Source organism: Hyla sarda, chromosome 4, assembly GCF_029499605.1.
Source record: "Hyla sarda isolate aHylSar1 chromosome 4, aHylSar1.hap1, whole genome shotgun sequence".
In the NCBI taxonomy this organism is placed as follows: Eukaryota; Metazoa; Chordata; class Amphibia; order Anura; family Hylidae; genus Hyla; species Hyla sarda.
This window is the reverse complement of record NC_079192.1, coordinates 192,201,957-192,227,092: the sequence shown is the minus strand read 5'-3', so window position 1 is coordinate 192,227,092 and position 25,136 is coordinate 192,201,957. Positions and strand designations below refer to the sequence as shown.

General features: G+C 43.6%; 1 protein-coding gene across 1 annotated transcript in view; it reads left to right on the top strand.

The window, feature by feature from the left end:
* The window catches only part of LOC130367428 (collagen alpha-1(VII) chain-like), a 522,098-nt gene that overhangs the window by 318,506 nt on the left and 178,456 nt on the right, over positions 1 to 25,136 (top strand). Inside the window, exons 70-78 of the mRNA XM_056569846.1 lie at positions 3,837 to 3,917; positions 4,040 to 4,075; positions 4,158 to 4,211; positions 4,904 to 4,948; positions 17,028 to 17,072; positions 18,704 to 18,739; positions 19,556 to 19,615; positions 20,198 to 20,323; positions 23,442 to 23,513. Of these exons, the coding sequence (XP_056425821.1) occupies positions 3,837 to 3,917; positions 4,040 to 4,075; positions 4,158 to 4,211; positions 4,904 to 4,948; positions 17,028 to 17,072; positions 18,704 to 18,739; positions 19,556 to 19,615; positions 20,198 to 20,323; positions 23,442 to 23,513 (555 nt within the window). The remainder of the gene's footprint in view (positions 1 to 3,836; positions 3,918 to 4,039; positions 4,076 to 4,157; positions 4,212 to 4,903; positions 4,949 to 17,027; positions 17,073 to 18,703; positions 18,740 to 19,555; positions 19,616 to 20,197; positions 20,324 to 23,441; positions 23,514 to 25,136) is intronic.

Genomic DNA, 25,136 nt, shown 5'->3' with positions numbered 1-25,136 from the left:
TTGAGGAGGCCAGGACTTGGGATCAGCATTTTTTTTGGTTAAAGCCACGATAGGAGCCACAATGGTAGAAAAATGTGGAATAAATTGCCTGTAATAATTGGCGAACCCCAAAAAGCGTTGGATAGCACGGAGTCCGGAGGGGCGTGGCCAATCTAAGACGGCAGAGAGTTTGTCTGGATCCATCTGTAGTCCCTGGCCAGAGACCAAATATCCTAGAAAAGGAAGAGATTGGCATTCAAACAGACATTTCTCAATTTTGGCATAGAGTTGGTTGTCACGAAGTCTCTGAAGAACCATACGGACATGCTGGCGGTGTTCTTCTAGATTGGCAGAAAAAATTTGGATATCGTCCAGATATACAACAACACAGGAGTATAACAGATCACGAAAAATTTCATTGACAAAGTCTTGGAAGACGGCAGGGGCATTGCACAGTCCAAAGGGCATGACCAGATACTCAAAGTGTCCATCTCTGGTGTTAAATGCCGTTTTCCACTCGTCCCCCTCTCTGATGCGGATGAGGTTATAGGCGCCTCTTAAGTCCAATTTAGTGAAGATGTGGGCACCTTGGAGGCGATCAAAGAGTTCAGAGATGAGGGGTAAGGGGTAGCGGTTCTTAACCGTGATTTTATTAAGACCGCGGTAGTCAATGCAAGGACGTAGGGAGCCATCTTTTTTGGACACAAAGAAAAATCCGGCTCCGGCAGGAGAGGAGGATTTACGGATAAAGCCCTTTTTTAGATTCTCCTGGACGTATTCGGACATGGCAAGAGTCTCTGGGGCAGAGAGAGGATAAATTCTGCCCCGGGGTGGAGTAGTACCCGGGAGGAGGTCGATAGGGCAATCATAAGGCCTGTGAGGAGGTAGAGTCTCAGCTTGTTTTTTGCAGAAAACATCCGCGAAGTCCATATAGGCCTTAGGGAGACCGGTTACTGGAGGAACCACAGAGTTACGGCAAGGGTTACTGGGAACCGGTTTTAGACAGTTCTTGGAACAAGAGGACCCCCAACTCTTGATCTCCCCAGTGGACCAATCCAGGGTTGGGGAATGAAGTTGAAGCCAGGGAAGTCCAAGGAGAATCTCCGAGGTGCAATTGGGGAGGACCAAAAGTTCAATCCTCTCATGATGAGATCCGATGCTCATAAGAAGGGGCTCCGTGCGGAAACGTATGGTACAGTCCAATCTTTCATTATTTACACAATTGATGTAGAGGGGTCTGGCGAGACTGGTCACCGGGATGTTGAACCTGTTGACGAGAGAGGCCAAAATAAAATTTCCTGCAGATCCAGAGTCCAAGAAGGCCACTGTAGAGAAGGAGAAGGCAGAGGCAGACATCCGCACAGGCACAGTAAGACGTGGAGAAGCAGAGTAGACATCAAGGACTGTCTCACCTTTGTGCGGAGTCAGCGTACGTCTTTCCAGGCGGGGAGGACGGATAGGACAATCCCTCAGGAAGTGTTCGGTACTAGCACAGTACAGGCAGAGGTTCTCCATACGGCGTCGTGTCCTCTCTTGAGGTGTCAGGCGAGACCGGTCGACCTGCATAGCCTCCACGGCGGGAGGCACAGGAACAGATTGCAGGGGACCAGAGGAGAGAGGAGCCGAGGAGACGAAACGCCTCGTGCGAACAGAGTCCATATCTTGGCGGAGTTCCTGACGCCTTTCAGAAAAACGCATGTCAATGCGAGTGGCTAGGTGAATAAGTTCATGTAGATTAGCAGGAATTTCTCGTGCGGCCAGAACATCTTTAATGTTGCTGGATAGGCCTTTTTTGAAGGTCGCGCAGAGGGCCTCATTATTCCAGGACAATTCTGAAGCAAGTGTACGGAATTGTACGGCATACTCGCCAACGGAAGAATTACCCTGGACCAGGTTCAACAGGGCAGTCTCAGCAGAAGAGGCTCGGGCAGGTTCCTCAAAGACACTTCGGATTTCCGAGAAGAAGGAGTGTACAGAGGCAGTGACGGGGTCATTGCGGTCCCAGAGCGGTGTGGCCCATGACAGGGCTTTTCCGGACAGAAGACTGACTACGAAAGCCACCTTAGACCTTTCAGTGGGAAACAGGTCCGACATCATCTCCAGATGCAGGGAACATTGGGAAAGAAAGCCACGGCAAAACTTAGAGTCCCCATCAAATTTATCCGGCAAGGATAAGCGTATCCCAGGAGCGGCCACTCGCTGCGGAGGAGGTGCAGGAGCTGGCGGAGGAGATGACTGCTGAAGCTGTGGTAGCAACTGTTGTAGCATAACGGTCAGTTGAGACAGCTGTTGGCCTTGTTGCGCTATCTGTTGTGACTGCTGGGCGACCACCGTGGTGAGGTCAGCGACAACTGGCAGAGGAACTTCAGCGGGATCCATGGCCGGATCTACTGTCACGATGCCGGCTGGCAGGTAGTGGACCCTCTGTGCCAGAGAGGGATTGGCGTGGACCGTGCTAGTGGACCGGTTCTAAGCCACTACTGGTTTTCACCAGAGCCCGCCGCAAAGCGGGATGGTCTTGCTGCGGCGGTAGTGACCAGGTCGTATCCACTAGCAACGGCTCACCTCTCTGGCTGCTGAAGATAGGCGCGGTACAAGGGAGTAGGCAGAAGCAAGGTCGGACGTAGCAGAAGGTCGGGGCAGGCAGCAAGGATCGTAGTCAGGGGCAACGGCAGAAGGTCTGGAAACACAGGCAAGGAACACACAAGGAACGCTTTCACTGGCACTAAGGCAACAAGATCCGGCAAGGGAGTGCAAGGGAAGTGAGGTAATATAGGGAAGTGCACAGGTGAAAACCCTAATTGGAACCACTGCGCCAATCAGCGGCGCAGTGGCCCTTTAAATCGCAGAGACCCGGCGCGCGCGCGCCCTAGGGAGCGGGGCCGCGCGCGCCGGGACAGAACAGACGGGGAGCGAGTCAGGTAGGGGAGCCGGGGTGCGCATCGCGAGCGGGCGCTACCCGCATCGCGAATCGCATCCCGGCTGGCAGCGGGATCGCAGCGCCCCGGGTCAGAGGACGTGACCGGAGCGCTGCAGCGGAGGGAGTGAAGCGAGCGCTCCGGGGAGGAGCGGGAACCCGGAGCGCTCGGCGTAACAAGTACGTTTATAATCCCTTTATTTTGATGACCTCTAACTTTTTTATTTTTTCGTATAAGCGGCGGTATCAGGGCTTATTTTTTGCGCCATGATCTGTAATTTTTTTTGATACCACATTTGCATATAAAAAACTTTTAATACATTTTTTATAATTTTTTTTAAATAAAATGTATTAAAAAAGTAGCAATTTTGGACTTTTTTATTTTTTTCCGTTCACGCCGTTCACCGTACGGGATCATTAACATTTTATTTTAATAGTTCAGACATTTACGCACGCGGTGATACCAAATATGTCTATAAAATAAATTTTTTACGCTTTTTGGGGGTAAAATAGGAAAAAACGGACGTTTTACTTTTTTATTGGGGGAGGGGATTTTTCACTTTTTTTTTCTTTTACGTTTTTTTTCATTTTTTTTTTACACTTGAATAGTCCCCATAAAATACCTAAATACCTTTACCAACAGATTAATGCAGGTGACACTGATGTCAGAATCTCTTTAATAATAGTCTTTGTAATAATAATAATAATAAACTGTTCTGTAAGTTGAGCCATACGGTAAGGCATAATAAGACTATAACTGAAATTTTAAAAGTTATGTATTTTTCATTTAGATTATATTAATGCCAATTCTTTTTTTTTATATATATATTACCTGTATGATTATATAGTACTGTATGGGGTTAGTAATAACATTTATCAATAAAAATCCCTTATTTAGAGCAATTTAATTAAAATTTAATTAAAATTAATTATCTTAAAGCAGAATAATAGACCCAGTGGAACAGAAGTTTTCCGGAAAAATCGAACTAGAAGGATGGTACCTGAAGAGCAAGAGAGAACTGTAAGATACAGTGTCTTGATTTACTTATAAAGTTTATAATATCGAAAAAAAAAAAATCTTGAAAATGAGATTATGTTTGAGTAATTTCTCTTTTGCTAACCATACCTTTTATGTTTTCAAAGTCATACCCGGGTCCTCAGGGATGGAGAAAGAAAAAGGTATTTCATATTTCAACTGTAACTGATGTGAAAAGAAAAACAATTACCTAAAATAACAATAATTGTTTAATATTTCTATTAGAGTGAACATACAGAGGAAGATGGCCAGGTACCACCACCTTCCATTAAAGAGAAGGTTGGTCAAACACTACTGTGTTTTTTTTACCTAATCTATACTAAATAAAGTAAAACAATGAGATGGTAATCTTAAAAACATATAAAAGGTGAGCAATTTGAAATCTGATCCTGTTTATCAGAAATAAAAATGTACAATAGTGTGGATTTCCAAAAGCATTTAAAATGTTAAATAATGGATGTGGAATCATGTTTATTTTAAGCTAAAAGTGCAAATAAATAAATTATTTCTTTATTTCTTAGGCGTGCAGTTAAAACATGCAGGTGCAGGGAGACAAGGACGCCGGGGAATCCGGCTGACTGGTCACAGCCGTATCGTGCTTCCGCACTTCGTCAGACCAAGATGGTCTGACGAAGTGCGGAAGCACGATACGGCTTTGACCAGTCAGCCGGATTCCCCGGCGTCCTTGTCTCCCTGCACCTGCATGTTTTAACTGCACGCCTAAGAAATAAAGAAGTTGTCGCTAGCTGTCTGTGGTGAGTGCCGCTTATTTTCTATGCTCTCTCAAATGTTTGACTCATGACTCTGTCCTGGCTGAGCACCCCACAAGCAGCGACACACATACACACCTGTTCCACCAAGAGCGAATATCAGGCTGCACGGTTGGCTATGCCGAACGCTGTTTCTCACTACAAGCATAAATAAATTATTTATAATATCTAATTTGTTAAATTTTTTATTTACCATAACAGGAAGGAAAGAGACGTTCAGGACCGCAACGAGGCAGAACACAGAAGGTACTCTTTAAACTCCCTAAAGCCCTTTTCTGTTTATTCCAAATCAGCTCAATATACTTAAAGGGGTATTCCAATTTATAAAACGTATCCCCTATCAACAGGATAAGGGGATAAGGGCCCCCTATTGATCTCAAGAATGTGCACCTGATTCTCGCCTTTGAAACTCATGCACACGTGCATGCTGCTACATTTATTGTCTATGGAGCTGCTCGAGATAGCTAAGCGCTGTATTCAGCTATCTCCAGCAGCTTCATAGACCATGAATTGAGCATCTGTGTGCATGCCTTAACTTTTGTAAAACATAAGAAGATCAATATTATAAATGGCAAATGGTGGGTAGGGGGCCCTGTTACAGATTATGCACTAGGGCCTGGAATCTTGAAGTTACTTTGTGTAGTAGGGTTTGTGTTTATTGCCCTTTTCTGTTGAACTCTGTTTCTGTTTATTAAAGAAATGGTTAACAATTCATTCTAGTTTTGTGCCAATTGCTTTCATTGAACCCATGGATTGCCTTACATAAAGCCTGTGGATGTGTCTGTGAGCTGTGCTTTTGCATTCAACAGCAAGCGGCTGCCTGTGATTGATCTGTGAAGACTTCTGCTGTAGTGAATTGCTAAAACCTCTGATCCTGGCCTTTTAATTCCTTATATGTGTCAATAGCAACTTGTCACAGCGAGCGCTCCGGTCATTACCTCCAGACCGGAGCGCCCGCTGCTTCTGCCTGCTGTTACTGGGTCCCGGCGTCTCCCGGTCAGATGCACTGACCGGGAGCGCGGGTCCCACAGTAGCAGAGACGCGGCTAGCGTGGTGGCTGGTCCCCGCTCACGCGCCGCATCCCTGTCCTCCTTACCCGCTCCTCGCGTGGTGCTCTGTCCTCCCGTGTCCCGGCGTGCACGGCCCCGCTCTCTAGGGCGCGCGCGAGCCGGCTTCAGTAGATTTAAAGGGCCAGCGCACGGTTCCACACCTTCCACTGGTCCATCCCTATAAAATGCACCTGCCCCTTCCTGCCCTTGCCGGATCTTTGTGCCCTAGTGCCTTTGAGAAAGCGTCCCACACTGTGTAATCTGCCTTGCCTGTTGCCGTACCCTTGCTACCATCTACTCACCTTTGAATCCTTGCCGCCTGCCCTGACCTGACCTCTGCTACGTCCGACTACGCTCCTGCCTGCTCCCTGTGTACCACGCCATATCAGCCACCAGTGAGGTCGAGTTGCTACTGGGGGATACGACCTGGTGGTTACCGCCGCAGCTAGTCCATCCCGTCTTGCGGCGGGCTCTGGTGAAAACCAGTAACCACTTAGAACCGGTCCCTTGGTACAACCTGCGTCATCGCCTCACTGGCCTAGAGAATCCACTACCAGTCCTGCTGGTTCCTGACACAACTGTAGTATATAGGGGGTGAGAATCAGCTCCTTCTATCCCCTAATCGCTGAACCACAATACGACTGCAGGGTGCTGAAGTGTTGCCATAGCCTAATAAATTACACCATTTTAAATAACCCAGAATAATCAAATCATACCAATTGTTATAGCAAAACATTTGATTGTTCAAACTAATGGAAATAATGAATGAGTATCCCATAAAAAAAACATGCACAAAACGACAGGTTAAAAAAATTAGTGGCTGGGTGGAGGGACATAGAAGTATGCAAGATATGCAAAAATGTAGAATGTACATTTTCTTTGTGTTTTTTTTTTTTCTAAACAGGTATTTTCCATGGTATTTACTGATTTCCCTTTATTTTGCACTTTTCCTTATATTTTGCAAATTTTTTTTTTACAACTGCTCTGAGCTGTCAGGTTTTCCAGAGCTCAAATCACCCACATTTTATGTGGGAACATTTGTAAATTTGCTGGGATTTTTTCAAAACTGTCAGAGGCACGCCCATTTTTAATCACTTATGGACCAGAGTTGTAGGTGCGTGCCTCCAGTTGTTGTATAACAACATCTCCCAGCATGCCCTTCAGCGATCAGTACATGCTGGGAGTTGTAGTTTTGCAACAGTTGGAGGCACACTGGTTGCAAAATGCTGAGTTAGGTAACATAACCTAACTCAAGGTTTTCCAACCAGTGTGCCTCCAGTTGTTGCAAAAGTACAACTCCCAGCATGCATGGTCTGTCAGTGCATGCTTGGAGTTGTTGTTTTGCAACAGCTGGAGTTTTGCTCCCTCCCCCCATGTGAATGTACAGGGTACATTCACACTGGAGGGTTTGCAGGGAGTTTCCTGCTTCAAATTTGAGCTGTGTCAAATTTTCCACCGCAGTGCAAACTCCTAGTGGGAAACTCACTGTAAACCCCGCCCGTGCAAATGTACCCTAAAAACACTACACTTCACAAAATAAAGGGTAAAACACTACATATACTAACAACCTGTTTGTTTTTGATATCATGCTGAGAAGCAATCAGATCATTATACAAGATTGTAGATGTACACCATGTCTGTTTTCTACCCAAATTCACACTGTGTTTTCTATCCCCTCCTTTTTTTTTTGTTTGAACATGTGCTGCACTCTTCCCCACCCCCTCAGCCCAACCCTATATAAGTAGTAATTAGCTACACAAGGGCCATTTCTTTCCTAGCAGCCTCCCAGTCTGACTGGGAGAGCATGATAAGTGAGCTATTACACCTTGTTCACACTGGTGTGGTGCTGTGCGGCGTCTGTTGCTGCCGTAGTGCCGTGTCTGCCGGGAAGTGCGACCCATAGGCTGGTTTGAGTGGCATTGGGGCCGCTCTGCCAGTGGGTCGTTCCCCTAGTGGGCACTGGTGTTGTGGCGGTGGTGGTCGCCGCCCAGTGCTGCGCCATTTTATGCTAGGGACATTAGGGACCCACTCTAAATAGGTGGCCTTGACGTGGTGAGTGGGCTTGTACTTTTTGATCAAAAATGTATACTAACAACCTGTTAGTTTTTTATATCATGCTGAGAAGCAATCAGATCATTATACAAGATTGTAGATGTGCACCATTTCTGTTTTCTACCCGAATTCACACTGTGTTTTCTATCCCCTCCTTTTTTTTTTTTTTTAACATGTGCTGCACTTTTCCCCACCCCCTCAGCCCAACCCTATATAAGTAGTAATTAGCTACACAAGGGCCATTTCTTTCCTAGCAGCCTCCCAGTCTGACTGGGAGAGCATGGTAAGTGAGCTATTACACCTTGTTCACACTGGTGTGGTGCTGTGCGGCGTCCGTTGTTGCCGTGGTGCCGTGTCTGCGGGGAGGTGCGACCCATAGGCTGGTTTGAGTGGCATTGGGGCCGCTCTGCCAGTGGGTCGTTCCCCCCGTGGGCACTGGTATCGCGGCGGTGGTGGTCGCCGCCCAGTGCTACGACATTTTATGCTAGGGACGTTAGGGACCCACTCTAAATAGGTGGCCTTGACGACTGGGCTTGTACTTTTTGATCAAAAATGTATACTAACCACCTGTTAGTTTTTGATATCATGCTGAGAAGCAATCAGATCATTATACAAGACTGTAAATGTGCACCATGTCTGTTTTCTACCCGAATTCACACTGTGTTTTCTATCCCCTCCTTTTTTTTTTTTTTTGTTTGAACATGTGCTGCACTCTTCCCCAGCCCCTCAGCCCAACCCTATATAAGTAGTAATTAGCTACACAAGGGCCATTTCTTTCCTAGCAGCCTCCCAGTCTGACTGGGAGAGCATGGTAAGTGAGCTATTACACCTTGTTCACACTGGTGTGGTGCTGTGCGGCGTCCGTTGCTGCCGTGGCGCCATGTCTGCGGGGAGGTGCGACCCATAGGCTGGTTTGAGTGGCATTGGGGCCGCTCTGCCAGTGGGTCGTTCCCCCCGTGGGCACTGGTGTCGCGGCGGTGGTGGTCGCTGCCCAGTGCTGCGCCATTTTATGCTAGGGACGTTAGGGACCCACTCTAAATAGGTGGCCTTGACGTGGTGAGTGGGCTTGTACTTTTTGATCAAAAATGTATACTAACAACCTGTTAGTTTTTGATATCATGCTGAAAAGCAATCAGATCATTATACAAGATTGTAGATGTGCACCATGTCTGTTTTCTACCCGAATTCACTACATATACACCCCCTCACACTATCCCCCCCTTCCCCCCCAATAAAAAAAAAAATGTATCGTCCAGCAGTGTTTCCAAAATGGAGCCTCCGGCTGTTACAAAGCAACAATTCCCAGCATTTCCGGACATCCACGGACTGTCCAGGCATGCTGGGAGTTTAGCAACAGCTGGAGGCACCCTATTTGGGAATCACTGGGGTAGAATACCCCTATGTCCACCCATATGCAATCCCTAATTTAGTCCTCAAATGCGCATGACGCTCTCTCACTTTGGAGCCCTGTCGTATTTCCGTACGGTCATATTTCCGTACAAATTTTGGGGAGCTTTTTCTCCTTTTACCCCTTATGAAAAGGAAAAGTTGGGGTCTACACCAGCCTGTTAGTGTAAAAAATAAAAAAATTTACACTAACATGCTGGTGTTGCCCCATACTAGGTAAAAGAAAAAAAGACCCCCAAAATTTGTAACGTAATTTCTCCTGAGTACGGAAATACCCCACCTGTGGACATAAAATGCTCTGCAGATGCACAACAAGGCTCAGAAGTGAGAGCGCACTATGTACACGTGAGGCATAAATTGCTTATTTGCACAGATGTTTGACGAATTTACGTTAAAATTGAATGAGAAAATGAAAAAAAAAATGTCACTAAAATGCTGGTGTTACCCTAAATTTTTTTAAGAACATAACCCATATGTGGATGTAAAGTGCTCTGTGGGCAAACTACAATGCTCAGAAGAGAAGAAGCGTCATTGGGCTTTTTGAAGGGGGTAATAGGAGAAAGTGCCCCCCAACATTTGCATTTGTGTTATTTTTTTTTTGCTGTTCTGGCACCATAGGGGCTTCCTAAATGCGACATGCCACCCAAAAAACATTTCAGCAAAATTTGCTTTCCAAAAGCCAAATGTGACTCCTCTTCTGTGCATTGTAGTTCGCCCGCAGAGCATTTTACATAATTTTACATCCTAACATGGGGTATTTTCACCTGTGGGGTGTTAAGGCCCACTGGACCCTTTGTTACATGCCTTGAGGGGTGAAGTTTCCATAAGAGTATGCCATGTGTTTTTTTTATTTTTATTTTTTGCTGTTATGGCACCATAGGAGCTTCCTAAATGAGACATGCCCCCAAAACCCATTTCAGCTAAATTTACTCTTCAAAATCCCATTGTCGCTCCTTCCCTTCTGAGCCCTCTAGTGCACCCACAGAGCTATTTACATCCACATATGAGGTATTTCCTTACTCGAGAGAAATTGGGTTACAATTGTTTTCCCCTCCTATTACCCCTTGTAAAAATTCAAAAACCTGGGTCTACAAGAACATGTGAGTGTAAAAAATGAAGATTTTGAATTTTCTCCTTCACTTTGCTGCTATTCCTGTGAAACACATAAAAGAGTAAACAAACTTTCTGAATGTCATTTTGAATACTTTGAGGGGTGCAGTTTCTATAATGGGGTCATTTATCGGGTACTTCTAATATGAAGGCCCTTCAAATACACTTTAAAACTGAACCGGTCTCTGAAAAATTCAGATTTAGAACATTTTGTGAAAAATTAGAAAATTGCTACTGAACTTTGAAGCCCTCTGATGTCTTCCAAAAGTAAAAACATGCCAACTTTATGATGCCAACATAAAGTAGACATATTGTATATGTGAATCAATATAAAACTTATTTGGAATGTCTATTTTCCTTATAAGCAGAGAGCTTCAAAGTTAGAAAAATGCTAAATGTTCAAATTTTTCATGAAATTTGGGAATTTTTCTCCAAAGTATCGACAAAAATTTACCATTATGTTAAAGTAGAATTTATCACGAAAAAAAAAAAACAATCTTGGAATCAAATTCATAAGTAAAAGCATCCCAAAGTTATTAATGCTTAAAGTGACAGTGGTCAGATGTGCAAAAAATGTCCGAGTCCTTAAAGAGTTTAGTGGCCATCCCCCTTTCACCTGCATCCATGCACCTTTTCAGGTTTTCTGAGTAAAGTGGACAATTAGTTGGGTTTTTATATTTTTTGTCGGAACTTCTGGCACACAACACAAAAAACCTTACAAAATCTAGTCAAAATATAATAATGGCTTAAAACTGACAAAGAATGGTATACAATACCGGTATTGATTAAAGGGGTTATCCAGGAAAAAACTTTTTTATATATATCAACTGGCTCCAGAAAGTTAAACAGATTTGTAAAAATCGGACTCGGGAATCACCCAGTTTAGAAGAGGTTTGCTATGGGGATTTTCTTCTAAACTGGGCGGTTCCCGAGACACGTGTCATCAGAGAGCACTTAGACAGAAAAGAACAACTCAACATCAGGAGCTCATAAGTACTGAAAGGATTAAGATTTTTTTATAGAAGCAATTTACAAATCTGTTTAACTTTCTGGAGCCAGTTGATATATAAAAAAAGTTTTTCCTGGATAACCCCTTTAATGTTAGTGCAATAAAAACGTATTAGTGACAGTTAATGGCAATATGATGGTACAAATTTGAGGTAAGCAAGGAAAGGATGCACTGCACTAAAAAGAAGGAAATACCCATACACATATAATAAAGATGAAGAAAATATGTCAGGTGCAGTTGTCCCAATAAATATAGGTTATACACCAATAAGTTATAGTAAATTAATAAAATAAAAATCAATTCATAATTGTGTATCCAATAACTACAATTCCTGAAATGTACATAATATGAATCAATCAATACATAAAGTACAATTAAGAAAATAGCAAAAGATACACTTAAAAAAAACATTAAGAACGTACCCCAAGGTTCAAAAATAGTTCTATCAAAGAAATATAAGGCATTTAGTCACACAGACTAATAAAAAAGTAATATAAAGAGATTACAGAAATACCAACACCCCTCAACAACACCCTTCATGTCACAATTTTTTTGTTTAACAAAAAGTTATCTCTAGTTACAGATAACACATTGGTGAATGCTCATGATTAGAGCTGAGCGAATTTTTGATTGGAATTTGATTCGACCGATCTGCCGAATTTTCCGAAAAAATTTGGTTCGGTCCGAATTATGTACATTTCAGGAATCTGTATTAAAAACGGCTATTTCTGGCCTACAGAGATCCTCAATAGGGGTGTAGAACACTTTGCCTTGCTGTAACACAAATAGGATGTGTGCTAGGTTAGTGAAATAATACTGTTATTAAGTATGACAAGCAGATTATAGGCGTCGCTATTAGAATCACTGTCGCAGAGTGGCACAACGACAGAGCCTGGAGGTGGCATCAGTATGAGGAGACCATATAGTGGCTGAATGACACAGCGTGGAGGTGGCAGCAGCATGAGGATACCATAAAGTGTCTGAATGACAGTGTTGAGGTGGTGGCAGCATGAGGAGACCATTTAGTGGCTGAAAGACACAGCCGGGAATTGGCAGCAGCAAGAGCAGACCATATAGAAGCTGAATGACACAGCCTGGAGTTGGCAGCAGCAAGAACAGACCATACAGTGGCTGAATGACACAGCCTGGAGTTGGCGACAGCATGAGGAGACCATATAGTGGCTGAATGACACAGCCTGGAGTTGGCAGCAGCATGAGGAGACCGTAAAATGGCTGAATGACACAGCTTAGAGTTGGCGGCAGCATTAGGAGACCATATAGGGGCTGAATGACACAGCCTGGAGTTGGCGACAGCATGAGAAGACCATATAGTGGCTGAATGACACAGCCTGGAGTTGGCGGCAGCATGAGGAGAACATATCGTAGCTGAATGACACAGCCTGGAGGTGGCGGAAGCATTAGGAGACCATATTGTTGCAGAATCAGACAGTCTGGAGGTGGCAGCAGCATGAAGAGAACATATGGTGGCAGTATGAGGCAGCCTGGAACTGGCATCACAATGAGGAGAACATATGGTGGCAGTATGAGACAGTCTGGATCTGGCATCAGCATGAGAACATATGGTGGCAGAATGAGACAGCCTGGAGCTGACAGCAGCATGAGGAGAACATATGGTGGCAGTATAAAACAGCTTGGAGCTGGCATCAGCATGAGGAGAACATATGGTGGCAGAATGAAACAGCCTGGAGCTGGCATCAGATTGAGGAGAACATATGGTGGCAGAATGAAACAGCCTGGTGGTGGCATCAGCATGAGGAGAACCTATGGTGGCAGTATAAGACAGCCCGGAGGTGGCATCAGCATGAGGAGAACATATGGTGGCAGTATGAGACAACCTGGAGGTGGCATCAGCATGAGCAGAACATATGGTGACAATATGAGGCAGCTTGGAGCTGGCAGCAGCATGAGGAGAACATATGGTGGCAGAATGAGACAGCCTAGAGGTGGCATCGGCAGCATCAGGAGTCCTGAAAGTGACCCGGTGACATAGTAGGGCAGTGGGTGGCAATACCAGTACCCGGTTACGAAGGTGGGTGAAAAATGGAAAATGTGGCATCAGGCGGGTGGCAGGATAAGAATAGCAGCTGAGGCCAGTAGGCAGAAGAAAAAAGTCTCTTTTGTAAAAGTGTTAGTGTGCACAAGTGAGTATTGAGGATATGCATTACGTAAAACGTAACTTTTAATAATATTCCTAGGATAAAATATATGTACCCAAACATTTTTTTGGAGTCAAACAAAAGCAAAGGTGTGCAAAAAAAGCACCATGTGCCACCTGCACCACCAAGTATTGATGTGATGCAAAGACCTCTAAAAGGGGGAAGGAAACAATGCATGGTTCATTGTATCTGGTGGGAGTAAAAACTTCCCCTGTAAGGCCCTAATCTCGCATTATTAATTCCCTTCTTGGCAAGTGTTACTCGCCCTTAAAAGGTTGGCCCCATTCAGGAACCTCACCCTATTTCCACCTGCAAACACTGCCATCCCCCAGGGTTTTTAGGTGGAAATAGGGAGAGGTTCCTGTGTGGGGCTGCCCTTTTTAAGACGAATAACACTTTCCTTGAAAAGTAGGAAGGGAACAACTTATTGTCCATTGTAGCAGATGGGGGTAAAAAATTCCCCTGTAAGGCCCTACTAGTCCCTATTTCCACCTAAAAACCCTGGGAAATGGCAGTGTTTGTAGGTGGAAATAGGGAGAGTTTCCTGTGTGGGGCTGCCCTTTTAAGGGCGAGTAACACTTGCCAAGAAGGGAATTAATAATGCGAGAGTAGGGCCTTACAGGGGAAGTTTTTACCACCACCGGTTACAATGGACCATATGTTGTTCCCTTCCACCTTTTAGAGGTCTTTGCATCACATCAATACTTGGTGGTGTAGGTGGCACATGGTGTTTTTTGCACACCTTTCCTTTTGTTTGATTTCAAAAACATTTTGGGTACATATATTTTGTCCTAAGAAAAGTAAATGTTTACTTGTGGTCTGATGCAGAGGAATGTCTGTAACTGGGCAGCAGCTCCTTAAATATGTTTTACATTATCCATATTTGTGAAGGGTTGGTGTAGCACCATGGTCAATGTACTCTGATGCATCAGGCATTGGTGGGTGGAAATCTTGGCTGATCCATGCCTGATTCATCTTCACAAAGGTATGTCTCTCCACATTTTTCGAGGACAGACGAGTTCTCCTTTGGGTTACTAAGGCACTTGCCACACCTGCTCTGATGGCATACTACTGGCTGGGCAGGACAGCTTTTCCAGAGATAACTTTGCTAGTTGCGGCCACAAATCAAGTTTGGCTGCCCAGAAGTCCAGCGGATCTTCAAGGTGTGTTGGCATGGTCATGTCAAGGTATGCCACCACCTGCTGGTTCAGGTCCTGCTCCAGGTCTACCTGCTGCTCATGAGTTGCTTCACTATGCAGGTGAAGAAAGCTACTCATCAGCGACTGTCGACTCAGGCTGCTGCTGATGGAGCTGCTCCTGCCACCCCACTCCTCCCCAGCAGCCATGGCAGTGGAAGGTGAGCATAGAGAACCCCCCAGTCAGACCTGCGAGAGGATGAACGATGGGGCAGATAGGCATCGGCCAACTGACTACATAGGATGTCTCTGTAGTCGGTCATTTTGTCCTCCCTCTCAGTGGGTGTAAAAAAGGTCCCTATTTTGTGCCAGTAGTGAGGGTCCAATAAGGTGGAGAGCCAGAAGTAATCCCGCTGCCGAATGGTGACAATTCGGCAGTCACTACGCAAGCAAGGGAGCATGCATCGTGCCATTTGTGCAAGTGACTCGGAGGGACTCCCTCCCTCCACCTCCACTGCATATTGCCACGGTGTGTCTGAGTCCTCTGTCTCGCCTTCCTCATAGTAGCTGCTGACTGTCCTCTAGTAGATCGTCCTCACTAAATAGTGGAGCTGAACCCACAGCATACGATACTTCTGTGGGAGAGGGTACAGCATAGGACATAGGCAATGCCAACTGAGGGTTGTGTCTGAGGAACCCACCGACTGTTGACTGGGGGTGTCAGATGTCACTTGTGATGAAGTGGATGACTGTGTTAACCAATCGATGACGGCGGATGGGTTGCTGGTCGAGACACAACCGCTAGCTGATACCGGGAGCTCAGGCCTCTCGCTGCGACTCCGGCTGCCACTCGCCCCTAGTCTGCTGCAACCTCTGCCTGATGAATTTAGGCCTCTGCCACTCCTCTGTGCACGACCTGGCACTTCTCTGCCTGACATACTTAGTGCGTATGTGAGGGGCGTACAATATGCGTCTACAACACCAGCAGGTGTGTACTTTTGGCTGGCCTTTCACAGTATCTAGGCCCTTAAGACTTTAACAGGAACAAAATGGTACACCACTTGGATGTACGTATGTGGTATGCATTTATTAGGGGAGTACAATGCGCTCCACTACGCTTAAAACAGTATTTGTCTACAACACCAGCAGGTGTGTACTTTTGGCTGGCCTTTCACAGTAACTAGGCCCAGGAACAAAATGTTACACCACTTAGATGTACGCACATGTTACACTTAATAGAGGACAATACACTTTTAGTGCTCTGCTCACCATAACTGGCTGGCTACTATTAGCTTTTCAGTTGTTGTACACACCAGTCCCTTTCTCTCTGAAATAGAACGCTGATGTGAATGGCCGCAAGATGGCTGCCGATTATATAGGGCTGTTACATCACAGGGTAGGCTGGCTGCTAATAGGCTGCATGCTGCATGTAATTCAGGGTCATCCCGCCGACCCTTATTACCATCTTCCCAGGATTCCTTGCCCCATGTCATCACAAGTGGTTCCATCATTTTAGATGCCCTGGAACCTGGACCGCATTAAATGGAGTTTAATGAAGCGATTTGCGCGATCGAATTGCGGTGATATTCGCATTCGTTACAAATCAAATTTTTCCTGAAATTCGCAAGGAATTTGCAATTGTCAGATTTGATTCGCTCATCCCTACTCATGATCAATGCTTCATTACCTGCAGATAGAGCAGTATGAGAACAGATCCTCTATAATTGCAAAATAGACTCCGTCTTTAAGGAGTTATCCCACAGTAAAAGAAAATACAGAAGACGACACTATCTGCTGGTTTCAATATATACAAGTATTGAGGCACTCAGTATCATGCAGCACAGACTGTTGTACCCTACTTTGTGGTGGAGCTCTACTCCAAAGTATCAGACATTCAAACACGTAATAGCAGAGAAAAAAAGTTGTGGCACTCACCAGGTTTTTAGAAGTCCAACATATTCTTTATTCAGAAGAACATACATAAGGCAGAGGATGCAGAAAGTGGCCATTATGCAGCCGAATGGCCATCGCCCGCGTCCAGCGCATCTGCTTTGTCTCTGTTCTCTTGAATAAAGAATATGTTGGACTTTTAAATAGTTGGTGAGTACCACAACTTTCTTCTCACATTGAATAAGAATACTCCTGTATAATGTCTGGAATTTCTGTTACTCTTTCTGCAGTACCTGTTGACCAAAATGATACAAAGAAACAACACTATTCACTAAGCTACAACGCTTAGTGACAATGCTTGATTCCTCTGTCTGTCATTTGAAGATATAAATTGGATAATCTCTTAGCAGGTTAAATGCTTTTAAATAACTAACTATTCGATATCACCTTATGAAAGAGAAAATTGTAATGTATCACATTTTTTTTTTCAACCAGGGTGAACCAGGGGATCCTGGAGATCCTGGTGTTCCTGGGCAGAAGGTAATTATTAACTATTTCTCCACAACCAGTTTTTTTTTTAATTAAAAAACAACAACAAAAACATTGTGGGTTTTGATAAACCAAGCATAATAAAAACAATGACATATACATGTGTAATGTACTTTAGAGTATTTATAAGCATATGTTGTTTAGGAAACAATAACTTGGGTATATATTGTAGAGCAGCTCTAATGCAACATTGCTGCTCTTCAAAGTATTAATAATGATTCTAATATGCAAAGTATTATTAAAGGGGTTATCTGAGGAGCAGAAAAGGTCTTACATGTTCTGCTCCCTGGTACTTACTTCTGCCTCCTACACGTCTTCTGAGATGTAAGGGGGCAGGTGCCAGTGGCAATCATTGCAAGTAGGTGTGGTTTAGCCCAAACATAATAATCCCATCTGGCACTTTCTCCTTTTGTCTCAGAAGTTAAAGGGGTACTCCGCCCTTGGACATCTTATTCCCTATCCAAAGAATAGAGGATGAGATGTAAGGGGTCTGGCCACTGGGACCCCCTGCAAACTCTGGGCGTCACTCCGGCGTTCTGAACATTTTTGTTCAGAATGCTGGGTTCCGGCAGCCATGGTCGTGACGTCACTCCATGCCCCATTCAAGTTTATAGGAGGGGGTGTGACGGCTGTAGTCACTTGTCATGCCCCCTCCTTAAGACATGAATAGAGGGGTGTGATGTGACATCACATCCACAGCCACCCAAACTCAGCATTCAGAACAAAAATGTTCAGAACACCAGGGTGTGGCTGGACTAATCACAATGAGACATTCTATCCCCTATCCTTTGAATGTCCAGGGCTGAGTACCCCTTTAAGTGCCATGGAGCAGAACAGCTCTATGAAACACTGTAGGTAGAATGATTAGTGTTTTTTGGACTGTGGATAACGATGTATATGTTTATAAAATATGTAAAACAAATGCAGATACAGTGAATGTGGTACAATGTAAATAGCAGACTTATTATGGGAGGCATGTAAGGGAGGTAGGCGAGATCAGGTCAGATATGTAACCTGTTTAAGGCGACAACCCAAAAATGCCTAAAAAAATAGTCTTTAAGGGGGGTGGTCTTCTCAAAGATTGCAAAATAATTAGTAGAACTGAAAATCTGTCACAGGAAATGAAATCAGAATAAGGAGGTGATCAAATCAGTGGTCTTTTGGAGAGGGTTAACTGTATACATTTGGGTCATATGAATGAAAACTAACATAGGTGAAATGTAGAATGGGTTTTTTTCTCTCAATCCTCGAGCTTTGTTATTTTTAAAAGACCAACAAAATGTAAACAAATAAGTTTACTGAACTTTTTCACATCCAGTGGTACAGCAACCTTGGAGGTTGCAATTCAATAGAAGCACATATGTTCAGTAGCTACACTTAGGCTAGGTGGCACTGTTCCTTTAATGTTACAGATAATTGAACATTAGCAGGATTGGTATCAGGATTCTACTCCTTTTATAAGTATCCCATAATGATCTGTGTTACTTAATGGGAGACCCCACCCATTTGTCTGTTCCAGCTTTTAAAATGTCTTTTAACAGATATATAAGGAGTATTTCCCACATCTGTATAATCAGTCTTCAGGATTTTGTGTAACCAGGTCTCAAATACTTTGATTTTAGGGAGAAAAAGGAGACATTGGCGAAAGGGGACAAAAGGTAATAAAGAATTTGTAGTTTTCCTTTTTTGCATTTTTTTAATCCATAATAATGCCAGGTTTGGCAATATGCTGTAAATAAAAAATGGTTTAATATGGTCCTTAAACCTATGATAAATTTATTAAGGGTGTATTCACATTTACAGGATCTGCAGCATATTTAATGCGTCATAGTTCTTGATGTTTTCAGTCAATTAGTAGGAGAACAAGCCTCCAACCCTATCCCAAAGTGAGGTCTCTTTCAGCCAACATAGACACCCTCCCCTTACCTTTTCAGACCGCAAAAACTTTGAGGCTCTGCTCTACATATTGCACCACTTGTGGCCATTCGGCACTCCCTTTGGCTTAAGTTGTGAGTGGTGGATGCTGTTTCCAAAAAAAGCCCTTACTGGCCTTCCCTTTTCGGGGGTCAGGCTATTTGGAGAACATCTGGACAAGATCAACTCTAAGGCCACTAGGGGCAGAGGTTCTATCCTTCCCCAAAGTCATTCCTGGCATCAGTGGCCTTTTGGCACCCAAGGACATTTCAAGAGCTCTGTATGACATTTCAAGAGCTGGAAGTTGAGAGCAAGCAAGGAGAAGTTCCAGGCTGTGGCACTTGAGCAGATCAGCTCTGCCTCCTTGAAACTTGGCAATTTAATAAGTTTGGCAACTACCATCAGCTCTATAAAAGGTGAACTTAGAAGTTAATAGCTATCCAAATGTATCTGCAGCTCTTAGCATCATATGGGGCTTACATATTGATTCATGCAATGCTGTTTTTTCCATGGTTTAAGTAGGTTTCTTTATTTGATTATTAATGTATTTTGTATTTCAGGGAGAGCCAGGGGTCGGTCATAGAGGCCCAGTGGGTCAGGCTGGACCTCCTGGCACTAAGGTAAAGCTGCAATTAGAGTCTATGTGCCTTTGTAGCTATGAATTCTTATTCCAAAAGAGCAAACTAGTGATATAACAAAGATTATTTGAAGTAAGACCAGCTTTTCATGTGCCCTGTGAAATAATGGACCTTGTGTGCTAAGCTTCACCCACTTGGAGATCAAGGCACAGATCAGTAAAACGTTGGAAATTCTGTGCAAAACACTCCGTGTACGCAAATATTTGCATCTTTTTACTTGTTTATGCCAAGCGCTGAGTATTATACATTTTCCCCATTGAATTTAGCAAGTGGAGATAAAAATATGTGAGTGAGTTATAAATATAATAACTCAACCCTTTTATGCTCTACAGTGGAGAGCACAGGTAAATCAAACATTCCTATAACATCTTAAACAGTGGTAACTATGAATATTTACATATTTACAGTTGTAAAAATGAATATGAATTTTTAAGTCAATTTGTAAGTCAGCTAGAAAAGACTTACCGTAGTTAAACCAAATGGAACAAACATTTTGCATAGTTAGTTCAGTCATAGTTAGCCTGATCTTTATTATACCTAAATACAGTTCATCCTCTGCCACAGGGTGAGCCAGGAGAACAGGGACTGCCAGGAGTGCAAGGAATCCAAGGCATTCAAGGAAACCCAGGTATTTCAGGATCTGTGGGTGAAAGAGGAGAAATTGGATTACCTGGTCCCCCAGGACCCCCTGTAAGTATTGCTAATGTCCTGTGAGCATCTTGTAGTTTTAAGGGAACCTGTCCTCCTGACCATGTAATCTAATCTGTCAGAAGCATATTATATAAAATGTGGACCTCATTAGATTGATATAATTTCATAGGAAAATATATAATATACATTAAAGTGTAACTGACAACAGGATCTCACTAACCTAAATTTAAAGGTACATAGTGCAGGTGACCCCCTTCAACTCCTTAAAGGGGTACTACGGTGAAAACCTTTTTTCTTTTAAATCAACTGGTGGCAGAAAGTTAAACATATTTGTAAATTACTTCTATTAAAAAATCTTAATCCTTCCTGTACTTATTAGCTGCTGAATATTACAGAGGAAATTCTTTTCTTTTTGGAATGCTCTCTGATGACATTACAAGCACAGTTCTCTCTGCTGACGTTATGATAATAATAATAATGCTTTATTTATTGTTGTCCTTAGTGGGATTTGAACCCAATTCCCCAGCACTGCAAGGCAGCAGTGCTAACCACCATGCTGCCCTTAGCATACATCTGCTATGGATGGTTGCTAAAATGGACAGAGATGTCAGCAGTGAGCACTGTGTTCGTGATGTCATCAGTGTTCCAAAAAAAAAGGAATTTCCTCTGTAGCATTCAGCAGCTAATAAGTACTGGAAGGATTAAGATTTTATAATAGAAGTAATTTACGAATATGTTTAGCTTTCTGCAACCAGTTGATTTAAAAGAAAAAAGGTTTTCACCGGAGTACCCCTTTAAGGACGCAGGGTTTTTCAGTTTTTTGCATTTAAATTTTTTCCTCATCACCTTCTGAAAATCATAACACTTTCAATTTTGCAAAAAAAAAATCCATATGATGGCTTTATTTTGTGCCACCAATTCTACTTTGCACTGACATTAGTCATTTTACCAGAAAATCCATGGCGAAACAGAAAAAAAATTCATTGTGCGACAAAAATTGAAGGAAAAATATCATTTTGTAACTTTTGGGAACTTCCGTTTCTACGCAGTGCATTTTTCGGTAAAAATGACACCTTATCTTTATTCTGTAGGTCCATACAGTTAAAATGATACCCTACTTATATAGGTTTAATTTTGTCGTACTTCTGAAAAAAATCATAACTACATGCAGGAAAAGTTATATGTTAAAAATTCATATCTCCTGACCCCTTTAACTTTTTTATTATTCCACGTACGGGCCGGTATGAGGGCTCCTTTTTTGCACCTTGTTCTGTAGTTTTTAATGGTACCATTTTTGTATTGATCAGACTTTTTGATCACTTTTTATTCATTTTTTCATGATATAAAAATTGACCAAAAATATGCAATTTTGGACGCTATTTTTTGCGCGTACGCCATTGACCGTGCGGTTTAATGAACAATATATTTTATAATTCGGACATTTCCACACGCGGCGATACTACATATGTTTATTTTTATTTACACTGTTTTTTTATGGGAAAAGGGGGGTGATTCAAACTTTTAATAGGGAAGGGGTTAAATGACCTTTCTTAACTTTTTTTTTTTTTGCAGTGTTATAGCTCCCATAGGGGGCTATAACATTGCACACACTGATCTTTTGCACATATCCTGCAAAGCCATAGCTTTGCATGGATCAATGTTATAGGAAGTCGTTTGCTCAAGCCGGTATCTCAGGCTTGGAGCAATCAAAGGCCAATCGGACGCGACGGAGCAAGGTAAGGGGACCTCCACTTGCGTCCTAGCTGATCGGGACATGGCGATTTTATCATGATAGTCCCAATCAGCCAGACTGAGCTGCTGGGAAGCTTTCACTTTCATTTTAGACGCGACGATCAACTTTGATCGCCACATCTAAAGGGTTAATAGCGTGCGGCACAACGATCGGTGCCGCACGCTATTAGCCACGGGACCAACCCGGTATGACGGGATCGGGCGTAGGGCATACAGGTACGCCCTACGTCCTTAAGAGGTTAAAGGGGTACCAGATTTTTTAAAACAACTGGTGCCAGAAAGTTAAACAGATTTGTAAATTACTTCTGTTAAAAAAGTTATATTATATATGTTTCCAAAACTTATATATAAATCTGCTCATCTGCCCCTAAAGTATACCATGCTACGCATAGATTGGATATAATTTCCAAGACTTGCTTACTTCAAAGATGCAACGTCCAATCTCCTCCAGAAGTTGAAAACAATGTTTTTTTCTTTTGGTTACAAACATATCTTATTACAGGATAACCAGCAAAAATACAAACAACATACAACAATATGCAGTGTTAGGCTGGGTTCACACTACGTTTTCTCCCATACGGGAGCGCATACGGCAGGGGGGAGCTCCCGTATGCCTTCGTATGGTCAACCACGGTTTGAGGTCCGGTTGTAAAAGCGCATACGGCGCAAAAATGAGCCGACCGGACCGAACGTTTCACTCCGGCCGGCTCATTGAAATGAATGACATACGGGAGCGCATACGAAGGCATACGGGAGCGCGAGGTTTTAGCTCCCCCCTGCCGTATGCGCTCCCATATGGGAGAAAACGTAGTGTGAACCCAGCCTAAAATGTGCTGCACACACATCGTAGGTGGAAAGTATAAACTATAGTTTTTTGCACATAGTATGCTCAGGAAATATGGGAGGACCATTGCTATAATAATTTATACAGTGGTCATCACATGCGGGCATTGTTTCAACTGCACGTGATGATCACAATGGGGAACCAGCCCCCTTCCCATCTCAGCAGTTCCAATACTCATACATCTGAGACTACAAGGAGGCAGAACACTGCAGATGTAATTCTTGCTGTGTAGACTCCATGCAACAAGTAGCTGTTAGGTATTATTACCATGTTTTTTCTTATGAAAACAAGGGCGACACTCTATGACTAATATAATAATAAATTAGTTTATTTCTGCACAGCTCATAAACTGAAGTTGTTAATGAATAAATGAAAGGACATTGGATGTCCTTGGTTCTACCACATACAGTGCATGCTTTAAATGTACCAGATCCTTTTGTTTAATCCATTTTCTTAAACTGTCCCACTTTTATTCATTGTCCACAAAATATATGAAAGCCTTATTATGAATCCGTAGTAATGATATTAATAAAATTCTGATTTTTTTTTTTTATTATTCAGGGAGAACGAGGAAAAAGGGGCAAGAATGGTAACCTGGGACTACCAGGGACCCCTGGACCAGTTGGAAAAGAGGTATACAACACAAAGGGTTATCACAGGTCAAAACCTGTGTGGCGGAGCAGTGGTGCAATTACCCATAGCAACCAATCAAATGGCTTGAAGCAATCTGGTTGCTGTAGGCAACTGCAGCACTCTTCCCTCTACACAGGTTTTGATAAATCTACCCCAATGTTGTGCCTAGTTCACTGCAGTGTGTTTGTACTATTTCAGGAAAAACTATTGCAATCTTGTTCTGATATTAACTTAAAACTTAAATTACCTTTTATAGTAACATGCCAGAAGTTCTGATCAGTGGGGCCCACAATCTCTAAAATGAATAGGTAGCAGCTCTAAGATTAGTGTTCTGCTAATTCATTCCTTTTTGGTGCTGCTTTGGCTCAGCCTGCTGATTTCCTCTGCAATTCTGTACATTCATGCTTACTGCTCAGAGAGATGAAGGAGAAAAAGTGTTGCTACTGCAGTGGTACTCCCATATAGGATTCGGAGTTGTCCAAGCTGGTTTATTGATACAAAATATAGATGAACAGACAAAATCAAATTGCAACAAACATAATAAAAGTAAGATGCGTTTAAGGAGTGTAATCTCCCTTTCTCAATTGCAGAGATGTAGCGGCCGTCACGCCCCCTCCGCATTGTGGGGGCATGACTTCATGTGGTGGCGGAGTCATGATGTTACGATACTCCGGACCCGTAGTCATCACCCGGCAGACTCGGAGGCTGCAGCGCTGCGTGCAGCTCCCACAGGTGGGTGCTGAATGTGAGATTGCGGGGGTCCCCAGCAGGACTCCCGCAATCAGACATCTTATCCCCTATCCTTTGGATAGGGGATACGATGCCTTAGGGTCGGAGTATCCCATTAACCCTTTGTGTTTGTGACGCCAGGGCGTGGTTATCTTTTACACCACCCGTGGTATGGCCGTTGGTTCCTGGGGCAAATAATCACACCAATGCAAGGTTACAAAACAACAGCAGCTTTACTGAGGCAGACAGGTGTTATAGTCTTTACAGCTCAGTTAGGCACAAGGAGATGATCAGTGACTTTAGGAGACCCACGGGCTCACTGTGACTTGTAGTGGTCTTGGACTGAATAATGCAATCCTACGCTGAATTTAGACTGGACTATGACTGACTAGACTTCTCCCCTGTGGTTGCTTACCAGGTTTTGACTTTCACCTGAAGGGGTTCACGGTTGGTGGAAGCGTGGCTGCGTGACTAGGCCTTGGTCTCCCTTAGGACAGCAGACACTCTCAGGTTTTCACTGTACTGTAGCTCAGCAAAAACTTATCTAATTGAACTCTTCACTGACTGGGCTAGCTCCTCCCTAGTATATAATGGAGCAATTTGGAGGACTCCCATAGGTCACCCACAAGTCACCTGGTCAATGACACCTTCCCTGCATTGTTAAACATTTAGGGTCTGTAGAATGGAGGTGGGCCGAGGGGGCACTGAAATATAGTCTGCCACGCAGGATGGAAAAGGGTAAAGGAGGGCAACTCCTGTACTGTGCCACCACAAACTCCCCCTCTTAACAGAAGCCGTCCTCTGTGTATAGTCCTGGAGGGCGGATGAGATGAAGGGACCACTATAGGCCACGCATTAACAGTAGTAAAGACAGTTCCTGGGGCATTGCACCAA